Below are 12,673 nucleotides of genomic sequence, written 5' to 3' on the forward strand. Positions count from 1 at the left end.
CAGACTTCAAATGCACAAATGCTCCAGCCAATTCAAGGGTACATCACCGCCCAGCACATGGAGAACCCACAGCAGGTTGGCGATGAGCTGCCCACAGGCTTGCCGCCTCCCTGTGGCCCATCGGAAGTAGGTCAACTGCCTTCTGCCACTTCTCCATTTGAACTTCCCAAAGAAATCTCCCAGACTCAATACTCCAGAAGCACACATGCAACTCTTCCTCTCCGGACTTATCCTCTACCATCCACCCGGGAACCAGACCTGGGCGTCATCCTTAACTGCTTCCCTCCCTCACCGCCCACCTCTCTGCTGTCACCTAGCTTTATGGATTCCACTAGGTCTGCATTTCTCCGATTCCGCCACCTCGTCCCCCCTCATGCCCAACTCTAGTCCAAGCCAACAGCACCTCTCACCCGGCCAAGTACAGGAGCCTCCAAACTTGCAGCCACCCCCCAGCACCCACTCTGCTCTTCGCTGACCCCAATCCATTCTCTTTCAAGTCTGACGGTTAATAAGATATACCCAAGCCCCACTCAGGCCTAAAGTTCCTGAAGCAATATTGAAGGCATACTTATATTAAAAAAAAAATTACTCTTTGCTTATCTGCTTATTCAAATAAAACTGGCCATCGGTATTTTTTTTTGTTCATCTGGAAACCATGAGTGCTATGTCTAGACTCTGCGCATAGGCTCCAAGGCTCCTGACACTTTGCCCAGTGGGGTCTCTGGGGCTGGCACTGCCCAGGGCTGGCACTGCCCAGGTCTGCTTATCAGAAAATACCTGAATATGGCTGGGCTTCTAGTAACCAGCCACCCGACCCTTCCCATGACCTTCCTAAATCAGAATTCACTTAGAAACATGCTTGCTTATATAAAAGAAAGGATCCCGTTTCAGGGGTAAGTTTTTTTTTTCTTCTTCAACAATGGACGCTTAGTCCTGAACTTTTGCCTTTAACTCGACTGCCCTCTAGTGGAAGGAGCTATGCATTGTGCTTCAAGCCGGCAAGAGGTTCTCTGACGCCTTAGGCTTACTGAATGCAAGGCTCTGCGCTGCCTGCGCTGAAGAGGAGAGGTGAACTGAGCTTTTGTGGGATGGTAAAAGGAGCCAGACAGCTCTGGAATGCACTAATTGTGCTTCCTAGGGTGGCTTCCTTAACTTCTGTGCTCCAGATTCTTCAGGTGTTTGCTAGAGATCATCATTCTCTGTCTGTGTAAATATCCAAGTGGATTAAAGGATCACAAATTCTTCCCTGTATATAGTGAGCATTCAGTTGAACTTGAACGGAGCACACAGTGGTTTGCATCAAGAAGCATCAGTAAATAAGGCTGCTTGGAGATGGCTACGTGTGCACGGGGAAGCCATTCTCTAGGCCTGGGGCTGGGGTGGGGTTTGCTGAAGCTGGTGAGGCATGAGGGTGCCTGCAGACACTGATGACCTACGATTTTCACGGTGGTTTCATGGACAAGGGCTCAGCAGATGTTCACCAGGACCTGAGGAGCCAGGTGTTGTCCTTACAGATGGGCTTACAGACACTGAGGCTCAAGGAAGCAAGTGACCAGGTCACTCTGCCGGCAGTGGCAGAGTCAGGATGAGGGTCACAGGGCAAATGCTCTGAGGCCGGGCAGGCAATGCAAACAGATGGAGCAGGAGCAGCGTGGCAGCAGGACCCGGTGGGACCCCGAGCAGCGAGGGTGTGCGCTCAGTCCCCAAAGGAGAGTCCCAGGCCAGCTCCTTGGTGCCCTGGAACAATGCATGCAGCCCCACCCTTGTCCTTCAGAATCAGGAACTCAGAGTTTTGTGTATTTGGTTGAATCTACGAAACTGCTGATGTTCAAGTATTTTTACTGATATGCATGGAAATTTCATAGGATTTAACTTAAAGTTCTCCAGTTTTTGTTTTGTTTTGTCTTTTTTGTCTTTCTAGGGCTGTACCCGCGGCATACGGAGGTTCCCAGGCTAGGGGTCGAATCAGAACTGTAGCCGCCAGCCTACGCCAGAGCCACAGCAATGCAGGATCCAAGCCGCATCTGTGACCTACACCACAGCTCACAACAAAGCCGGATCCTTAACCCACTGAGCGAGGCCAGGGATCGAACCTGCAACCTCAGCGGTCCTAGTCAGATTCGTTTCCACCGAGCCACGACGGGAACTCCCCTCCAGTTTTTAAAATCCTAGGCAGCTCAGATAAGGCTTGTCTCTGGGACACTGCCTGTTTATCAGCAGCTCCTCTGTGTCCCCTCCTGGCACAGCCCCTGGGAATCCCCTCTCTCGGGGCAAGAAACTGGTTCCTTTTCAAGTCAGTGATGGAGAGGCTCAGGTCCTCCAAGAGAATTCTTAGGAGTACTCACAGACTCACATTCTTTATTTTTACTCAGGCTGTTTCCATGATAGCTCAAGTCTGTGTGGCCCTTTACAGAAATAAAGCAGCCATCTTGAAGGACGAGAAGCTAACCTGTTATTTAGGCTGAGGTCTATAATGCAGCTCCCTTTTTATATTTGTTATTTATATCTGTACACTTACTATAGATGCATTCACATGCGTCATTACAAAAATGCATAAATATGGCCCATGTTTATGACAGAACCATCTTTGTTCCTTTTCTGCTGATTTCCTTCTCCCGACTCCTCCATCTGCACTGCAACCTGAGCCTCAAGGTGGGTGTGACGGCCACCCAGTATGTGCTTATTCATACTTTTCTCTGTGCTCACCTAGTCCTCTATGGACACCAGCATAATCCTATAGGCACATAGAAGGAACTGTTTGTTTTCTAAAAATTGAACGCTCTTATAGTATCTGCACCTTATCTCTTATATCGCATTATCATAATATGCGGCAGAATCCTCTGCACATAAACTGATATAGTCCTAATGCTTTCTGTTTAAGGGCTGCATAAATATTTACAGTGGGTACGTATTTATCCGGCCATCCACCTTGGGGTGCTAAGTCATTCTGTTCTCAGTTTTTGGCTACCATAAAAAACAGGAAGTTCCGTTGTGACTCAGTGGGTTAAGACCGTGACCAGTATCCATGAGGATTCGGATTTGATCCCTGGCCTCGCTCAGTGGGTTAAAGGATCCAGTGTGGCCGCCGGCTGCAGTGTAGGCGGCAGGAACGGCTTGGAACCAGCATGGCTGTGGCTGTGGTGTAGGCTGGCAACTATAGCTCCGATTTGACCCCTGGCCTGGGAACTTCCATATGCCACAAGTGCAGCCAAAAAATAATAATTTAAAAACAAAGAGAAAAAAGATGCGGTAGACACCCTCGTACATCCCTGGTACATGGACTTCATAATCTGGTGTTTTGATCTCTGCGGGCTGCTGGGCCGGAGGGTTCGAGTAATTCTCATTTGAAGAGCTCCTAGTGCCATCTTGCTTCGTGGAAGATGCTGTAGCCCGTCATTTGTCCGTCGCAGCAAATGCGCGTGAGGCCTCCCTCCGTCCCCAAAGGCTGTGTGTGTGTCACACACACCTCCCGGGATCCAGCCCCAGCGGAGAGGGCAAAGGCACAGCCCGGGCCAGTGGCGCTCACCTGTTGTAGCTGTGGACCAGGTCGAAAAACATCATGTCTGTGGTGTTGACGAACTTGCACTGGACGGGCAGGAAGGTGCCATCGGCAGAACACTGCGGCGGCGACTTGTCACCCACCCCGTGGAGGAGACGGCGGTTTCTTATCTCACAGCTCCCCGGACCTAAACATGTCCAAGAACACCGTTTAATTCTTCCAAACGAGAAGGTGCGTGCGTCTGCCGTCTAGACACAGGTAGCTGCGCTGCACACGTGACACGCGTGACCGTCACGTGCTAGACACGTGACCCTCAGCCAGCCGGGGCCGAAAACGCCCCTCGACGTCCCGCCTACGCGTCTAACCCTCCGCCGGGGAATATTGCTGTTCACGGCGCGGAACTATTAGAGGTAATACCACCTCCCCGGGCGCCTGCCTTCTCGGTGCCAGCGCCAGGCCCTCTGCCTCCCCCCCGGCCCCCCCCGGGGGCCCCGCCTCGGTTTGGGTCCCGGCTTGGTCCTGGCAGGTGCCGGGCGGGCGGGACTTACATCGCTCGGGTCTCCCCGGCCGCCGGGTCCCGTACACCTCCATGCCCTCGGCGTCCACACACCAGCACTGCTCCTGCCGCACGTCGCACTGCACCGGCGTGTAGGCCCCCGAATCCTGACACTGCGGCAGGTAGGATGTGGCCGTGCTGTTGATGTAGCTGCTCAGCAAGATCTGCTGCTTCTGCAGCTGGCAGAACGACAGACCTGGGGCAGCAAAGAGCCGCGTCAGAGCCGGGGGGGCGGCGGGGACAACGCAGGGGGCTTAGCCCAGGGGCCTCGAGCTCTCTCCCTAGAGGCGAGAAGGCAGGGCCGTCCATCCCAGAGCCCAGGGATGCTCAGAGTGGGCAACAGCCTCAGGACCAGCGTTCTGATTGCCCGACTCCACATCCCAGGACTTCTGGCATCGTGCAGACCGAGCCAGGGAGGGGCAGATCTCATCCTGCCCCATTGGTCCGCGGACACCCCACAGCCCCTGTGCCACAGAGATGGGTGTGAATGGAGTACAAGCTGGCTGTTAACAGCTTGTCTGAATGTGAATCCCCCCCACACACTTGCTGTGTGACCTCGGAGAAGTCACTTAACCTCTCTGTGCCCCACCTGCCTCATCTAGAGAATTGAAATACACCTGTCTTCTTCAGGTACTTGAGAACTAGGGACATTCAGGATTACCACTCCTGTTGAATACCTACTGTGTGCCCGGTGTTTTATGTGTGCTTTAAATCCTCACAACCATCACAGCTGGTCCTATGGCAGATTCCACATTCGTGTTACAGACAAGTAACTGTATCTCCATGAGGCTGTGAGACCTGGCAGAGGTCACTCAGCTGCAGTGTCGGGGGCCAGCCTGCTCCTCAAGCCAGTGTGCTGGCCCCCCAAACCAGCACCCAAACCAGAGCTTTGCTCCATTAAAGGATAACTGGTCCTAGGCTCGATTTCACCATTTTAAGGTGACCAGCTTAAACTGACCTTTGTTTTAGGCTAAACTATGCCACACTTTAGATGGGGGCTGGGCCTCTTTGATGACTCATCATAAAAATATTTTGACCAGAAAGGTTTCATCCCTGTCTCAAATTCTAGAAGCACCCCAGGTGAGAGAAGCCTTCCTGGGCATGCGGCCACTTTCTGGCTTCAAAGCCCTTTGGTGTCTATTGGCTGTCGCTTCCTCTGTGCCAGGCACCACGCCTGGCTCGTGGGGGCATGGTGCCTGGCGCAGAGGACTTGACTGTCCCATGGCAATGACTTGACTGTCTCATTCTTTTCCCAGCAGCCCTGTAGGAAATGGGGCCTGATTGTAAAAGGAAGATCCAGCAGCGCAGAGGGGGACTTGTCCATGACAGTGACAGCCAAGCCCAGCGCACTCTCCAGGATGTGCCTTGTCCCCGGCGGGTCCCCCCTTCCTACTTACAGGCCACAGGCCGCCCTGGCTGCCGGCTGCCGGGCACTTCCCTGCCGTCAGCGTCCACACACCAGCAGGAGCCACCATCCTTCTCGCACTGGATGGTCCTGAGGGAGGGGACACACGACAAGGACACCGTTATCAGCTCTGGAAGACACAGTGAGGTGCCTTTCTCCTCCTCTCCCATCCCTTCAAGCTGTGGTTCCTTTAAATTGGGGGGAGATTGGCATGGATCAGGGGGCAGGTGACTGGAGACGGGAAAAGCGCTAAAACCTGGGACAGCCCCGCCTTGGCCATTCATTCCCCAAATGCCCACCCTGGTGTCCACACTGCTGCCACATGGAGGCCGCAGGGGGTAGAGGCGGTCCTTAGGTGGACCAGGAGCAAGAAGAGAGTGGCCTCGGTGATGGTCACTCAGGAAGCGCTCGGTATGCGCCCAGGGGGAGTGATGGCTAAACTGAGGTGGAGGGGTGCCTGGATGTTACACCAGGCGCATCCAGGGTAAAAGGGGGTCCAGGCAGAGAGAACATCGTGTGCAAAACCTCCTGAGGAGGAGCAGGGCTGGCTTGGACCCGCACGCGGCTGGGAAAGAGACGTGGGGACGGCCACATAACTAAGGCGGCAAAGGTGAATGAGCCTCAGAATTCCCAGGGCTCCAAGTGGGGACTGGCCTTGGCACTCTCAGGAGTCGGTAGGAGTTGTGCTGGGCACACAAAGGGTGTGAACACAACAGAGGGGGCGGGGATGTGGCACAGATGTTTCCCAGCACACAGTTCTAGAGGCGGGCTTCCCCGAGTTCAGCATGGCTAGAACGGCACCAGGAATGTGGTCCTGCACGCGTGCACTCAGGGTTCCTGAGTGTTCCACAATGATCACTGCGCTCTGCAGGGAGAGTCCCGACCGCCTTAGGGTGCCTGATAAACCCCTTTCCCAGAGGAGCCCAGTGGGGACAGAGCTGCACCCAGCAGGGCCTGCGGCAGCCACTGACATGAAAGCCGGGCGTCCTCTGCTTCTTCCACCTCTGACTTCTCAAGAGGATGCAGAAGGAGAGGAGACACCCAAGCGTAAATTGTTTGAAACCCTCCCCCCAAGGCACACCTCCTGTTAAAGCAATTACGGTAAGAGGTTGACAAGAAAGGAAGGGAGTCTTTGGTTCTGGCTGGAATGAAGCAGGGATCAGGACAGGCTTGGTCAGGCTATTGAGGGTGGATTAGTCTGGGGAACTGAGGGGCAGGCGCCCTCCCTCCCGATGACAGTGGCCACACCCCTCGTTCAAGGAGGAGAGTCAAGGGCAGAGGGTGGACAGGGAACAGGGATGCCTGTGCTTTAGGGCGTCTGGGGCCCGAGTCCCCACGACTGACGGGAGCCTTACTGGAAGCTGCCATCCTCTGCGCACTGGGGAACGTAATCTGCTCGCTTCAGAAAGGCCCTTTCCCTCTGCAGCTCACACGGGCGGAGAGGCTGGGCGTCCACCTGGTATTCTGCGAAGGGAAGCCACTCATGAGGGAGGAGCCGTGGGTCCGGGTTCCATAGCAGAGATGCTCCCTAAAGGCACTTCCGGCTTTTATTTCTAGCACCAGCATCAACAACAAGGTTGCTCTCACTTGCCACTTTGCAGCTACTCACACTTCTATTAGGACATTAACTCCCAGCATCACCTGGGAGCATAGAGCTCCATCCTACTCAGGTGGCACTGAGACTTGGGCAGTGCAAGTAACCTGTTCAAGGCCACACAGCTGGCAAGAGAAGGATGCAGAATAGACCCTTGGACTGGGCGTGCTTGGGTCAGGTCAGAACACCATAACGGAGCTGTTCTTGATTTTATCGCAGCACTTGCCGCAGACAGGGCACCTCTCTGGCACAGCATGGGGGTACAAATTAATGAATAAGTCCTACCCGTCTTATCTTCCACTAAGAACACATGTATCATGCAGAAGCTTACTCAGAAATCGTGATGGCAACTGCCTACTTTCCCAGTGAGGAAACAAGCTGAGACTTGTTCAGAGTCACCCGTTAAGTGGCTGAGCTGCAGCTCGGACTCAGGTCTATCTCATGCCACAGGTAGGCTGGTGTTTTTCATACCTGTTGACTATTTCTCAGACCCTCAATGGATGACCTAGGACTTGAGATCGCTAAGAGAACAAAGAACACCAGTGTCAGTGCCCAAGATGGCAAACAGGGTGGGGCTGGGGGGAAGATCTGGTTTCCCATCTCTTGTCCACCACTGACTGACTCTGTGACCTCAGACCATTTGGTCTGCCTCTCAGACCCTCGGTCTCTTCATCTGAAAAGGAAAGCGCAAATAAATGACCTTGGGACGTTGAGAGGATGAAATGAAATCACCAGTGTTCCGAGGCCATGGAGCTCTGGCCTGGGAGCTCCCTCCAGAGCCACTGCCCCAGGGCCTCAGGGTCAGAACAGAACTCACCAAAGATGTTGGCTGACACCAAGCAGGCTGAGCCCAGCAGAGCAAAGACCCACAGGGCCAGGGCCATTTTTCTGGGCCCTTCCAGGATGAAGGGTTAGGAGCCGCTGCCCGCTCTAGGGCTCTGGCCAGGGAGCCTTTATAGAGCTGCTGTGGGCGCCTGTCCCCGTCCGCAGGCAGTCAGTGAAGCAGAGCCCGCCCTGTTTTCTCTGCGGGTCACAAGGAGGCCCTCCACCTGCGTCTGCGTCCCCTGAGGACACTCAAGTGGTCAGTGAGGGACGAGAACTTGTGGAGGCTGCGGGGCAGTGGAGCTGGGGGCAGGGCTTCGAAATTCATCTTTAGGGGCAAAGGCCCAAGCTCCGTGGCTTTGTGGGCGACAAGCTCAGGTCCCTGGAGAAGAAAACGTAATCCCTCCTCCTTCTTCCCCTCCCTCCCATCTCCCTGCCTTCCTGCCTTCTCCCCCTTCCCCCTTCCCCCCTGCCCCTTTCCTTTTTGCAGCCTTCTTCCCAACAGTATTTGTTTAGAGCCCAACAGGAGCAGACATTATTCTAGGCCATGAGAAATGGTGGAAACAAACAAACCAACAAAAACCCGGCAGAGCTATTAATCCGAATGTAAGCATGTGGGTGAGGACGCCAATACCCACACACACACTCGTGCATATTGAGCCTCCTTCCCCTCCTCCCAGGACGAGGACGTCGCCAAGCGAAAGGGAGCAGGAAGCGTGTCTTCCGCACGACACCTGTCCAGCAGTGCGTTTTTTCAAGGTGCTTCTCCAGGTGAAAGGGTGCGGGAGGGAGACCATCCATGGGGTTCGGAAGGCAGCACAGTCAGGTCCTGGGGACCCCCGGGCCATGGGGCGTGAGGGAGGTCACCAACAATGAGACGTAGATTTTGGGCAGAGATGATCTGAGCAGATGTGCTGGCCTTACTGGAAAAGTAGGGGAGAACGCCCCATCGCCCAGCCCCCGCCACCCTAAGCCCCAGGCCACGTTACACCCCGTGCTCTGGAGACCCTGTAATAGTAAAAATAATACACACTGTGCAGCCTGTCATCTCTCCAGGTCCGGATGTTCTAAAGCAGATGAGTTTCATACATTTTTGGAACCAAGGTCAGAGGTTTCCCAGGAACCCCACTCCCCACGCTCCCCACCACCCCCGAAGCGCAGGCCCGGAGCTCGCACAGGTACAGGTGGGCCCGTGTGCTGAGTCACTCTCGCTGGCCTGGCCCCTGGGAAGCATCAGAGTGGAGTCAGTGAGCCAGAACAGCCCCGACTCCCTGCAGAGTCAGCACAAAGAGTACCCAGAGGAGAGGTGCTTCTCTCCACCCAAGCGACAGAGCAGTGAGCCTACAGCCAAGCCCGCCAAGGCGCCGCCGCCCACCCCACCGTGAAAACCTCAGTCTCATAATGACTCAGCTCCCTGCTGCTCTCACCTCGTCACCCCTGAGCAGGGAAGAAAGTCAAGCTTTCGCGGTGACTCTAGGTGGCAGTGCCCTGGACTGGTCCAGGCTCAGGCCTCCATCCATCGCTCTGCAGGCTCTTGACCACTGGCCCTGTCACCTCGCCCTGCCTCCTGGATCCTAGTACAGACACATCACCCTCCCCTTCATCCCTTCCCTCCGGAGGACCAGCGCGCTCTGGCTAATCATCACCGACTGGAGATGGGGGGAAATGGAGAGAAAGCGGGATACAGAGGAGGAAACTGCTTTAAAACAAACATCAGATGTCACTGCTTCTGACATAGATCTGCTGGGGCCATGGCAGAGGACTGCTCACCAGCCCTCTCTCCTCTCACCCCACTGGCCACCGTGTCATGGGATCCCCTGCCACTGCCTTGGACAGCACATGTCCAGTGACTCGAAGCCTCGTTTCTCTTTCTCTCGGGTTACCAGAGCAATCATCACACTTCCTGGAACTTGACTTTTGCTTCCAGAAGATGGAATAGACACAGTTTCCCCTGTTCTTCCTACCAAGTAGGTCTAGAACCCCTGGTGTTATCACATGAACAGAAGAAGACACTCAAAGATAGATAGAAGGAGACAGCCAGCTGTCTCCAGAGGAACAATATGGCAGTAAGTTTCCTGAATGTGTTTTGCCTCAGGTTGGAGGTTGGAGACGCCGCAACTGGAAATGCCAAGGAGCGTAGACCCCAGAAAGAGCCCCAAGAAAAGTGTCTCAAGCCAGAGGTCCAGGAAAGGGTGGCCTGGCCCAAGAGAAAACTTTTAGACAATAACTGCTCTATTCCAGCAAACCTCACAGAAAAAACAAAACAAAAAAACCCCTGTGGCTGCCCCCTACCCCACCCATGTTAGCAAAAGCCAGCTGGGGAACCTGGATTTCCCCCCTTGCCAAGCTAAGGAGTCTCTTCCTAGGGAGTCAGGGTGCTGACTGAAAGGCCATGTGAGAAGCCAGAAGCCAGAAGCCAGAATTTTTACCCCAGCTGGGCTGTAATGACCCCGTCTCTCTGCAGGGTCAGTGGAGACCACGTGAGCAGCCCAAACTTCTGCCCCCAACCAGCAGTGATACGGATGCTGACTCTCCCAGCCTATTGGAGAAGTCTAAACTCCCACCCCAACCACCTGATACCCCCTGTCCGGTATCACTGGAGGTGGGGCAAGAGCTTGGATGTCTGTCCCCACTGGCAGGAATGAGGTTGGGTCCCTTTTCTTCTACCCCAGTGTATCAAGATTTCTACAAAAGCATAGAAGCAAACTATTCCATTTAGAATGGATAAGTAGTGAGGTCCTGCATACGGCACAGAAAACTGTATTCAGCCTCTTGGGATAGACCATGATGGAAGATAATATAAGAAAGGGAATGTTTATATGTGTATGACTGGGTCACACTGCTGTACAGCAGAAATTGACACAACCTTGTAAATCAACTATAATTTTAAAAGAGTTCTATTAAAACAAGATTTAATGAGATATAGATTTTCTTAACATAACACGCAAACTCTATGGGTTTTGACCAAAAATCACTCATCATACCAAGAACTAGGAAAATATCAAACCGAATGAGAAAAGACAATCAACCAATGCCAACACCAAGATGACACACATGTTAAAATTATTTTTCAAGGATTGTAAAGCAGTCATCATGCACATTCTTCAATGAGCAATTATGAATGTGCTTGAAACAAGTGAAAATGTGGAAAGTTTCAGTAAAGACAGTCTGAAGCAAAGAAACAGAAAATGTTAAAAGAACCATATGGAATTTTAAAGCTAAAAAATAAAAGAATCGAAACAAAAAACTTTATACACGGGCTAAACAATAAAATGGAAGGAACAGAGGAAAAAATCCACTAACTCAAAGATGGAACAACAAAAATAACCCAACCTGAACAGCTGGACAAAAAATCATGAAGGACAGAGAAGAACCCAGCAACACCATCACCCAGAGGATCAAATCAACATTCATAGAACTCTCCACCCAGTAAGAGCAGAATATACATTCTGCTCAACACCCATGGCATGTAGAGACTAATAGAGACCATTTCCTGGGCCATAAAACTAATCCTGACAGATTTAAAAGATTTGAAATCCTACTCTGACGACAATGGAAATGAACTAGAAATTAATACCAGAAAGACAAAAAAGGAAAATTTCCAAACAACTAAACAGACTTGTAAATAGTCCATGGGTTAAAGCAGAGGACTCAAGGTAAATTTAAAAATACATTGAAGTGAATTAAAATGTAAACATTTTGCCAAGAGGGAGGGGAAGGGAGTGGGAGGGACTGAGAGTTCGAGCTTAATATTGCATTTGGAATGGATAAGCAGTGAGATTCTGCTGTCTAGCCCAGGGAACTATATCTGACCACTTGTGATAGAACATGATGGAAGATAATGTGAATAAAAGAATATATATTATGTATAACTGGGTCACTTTGCTGTACAGCAGAAATTGACAGAACATTTCAAGAATAGTAAATCAACTATTAAAACATTAAAAAAAATAAAATACAAGCAAATTTACAAATATGCTAATAGACTTCAAAAAAAGTAAAATGTAAATATATCGAAATTTGTAGGACACAGATAAAGCTGTACTGAGAGGGAAAGTTATAGCACAATGTTTATGTTAGAAAAGAAGAAAAGTTACCTGCCAGTCAGGTAACTATCAACATCCATCGAATGGAAGGGATGGAACAAGAGGCCAAGAGCATTTAGGGAAAATCCCTTCTCATGGACTGAAAACCAGGAAGGAGGCAGGGCGTTTCCCTTCAAACAGTTCTCTGCCATACTCCTCCACCCATAAAGCCAATGGCCTTGACCATGAAAAGCAGAATGGCTAAGTTTCTGGAGGGGCGAAGATCTTCCATCAAAGTAGTCCTATCCTACCTTAATGGGATCCTTCTAGGGGTACCAAAGATGTGGCCTCAGACAAGCTACTTAATCTCTCCGTGACTCAATTTTCTCATCTGTAAAGCTGTAATGTTAGGAGTGCCCAAGCTCACAGGATGAATCGATGACTTAAATAGATAAAGATATATAGTACAGCACCTGGCTTACAGTGAGCACTCACTGTTATTTGTCCTGTGAAAATAAAACATTTCCAATGGTGGCAGGTCCAGGCATCAGTCTCCTTTAAAGACTTTCTATTCCTTCAACATATTTAAAGCCCTCTTAATTAGTACTTCCTCTTTGAGCTATATGTGCCACACCAAAGGTGGGTATATCTGGCAGTTTCCTTGTCCACTGGCTGGGGTGGACAGCCACTCACAGTCCTGTGCCACAGCGACTGCTTTCCTGACTCAGTCTGCCACCTCCTTAAACCTTAGCCTTTGAAATGTTTTCCTCGT

The 12,673-nt window shown here is 51.8% G+C and overlaps 1 protein-coding gene across 1 annotated transcript in view; it reads right to left on the bottom strand.

Moving 5' to 3' along the window:
- Positions 1-7,981, bottom strand: part of TG (thyroglobulin) — a 222,338-nt gene extending 214,357 nt beyond the window's left edge. The window contains exons 1-5 of the mRNA XM_047783215.1: positions 7,872-7,981; positions 6,816-6,924; positions 5,453-5,550; positions 4,048-4,251; positions 3,527-3,686 (exon numbers count right to left, since the gene is read on the bottom strand). Of these exons, the coding sequence (XP_047639171.1) occupies positions 3,527-3,686; positions 4,048-4,251; positions 5,453-5,550; positions 6,816-6,924; positions 7,872-7,938 (638 nt within the window). The 5' untranslated portion in view covers positions 7,939-7,981. The remainder of the gene's footprint in view (positions 1-3,526; positions 3,687-4,047; positions 4,252-5,452; positions 5,551-6,815; positions 6,925-7,871) is intronic.
- Positions 7,982-12,673: the final 4,692 nt, after the last annotated feature.

Source organism: Phacochoerus africanus, chromosome 6 (assembly GCF_016906955.1).
Source record: "Phacochoerus africanus isolate WHEZ1 chromosome 6, ROS_Pafr_v1, whole genome shotgun sequence".
In the NCBI taxonomy this organism is placed as follows: Eukaryota; Metazoa; Chordata; class Mammalia; order Artiodactyla; family Suidae; genus Phacochoerus; species Phacochoerus africanus.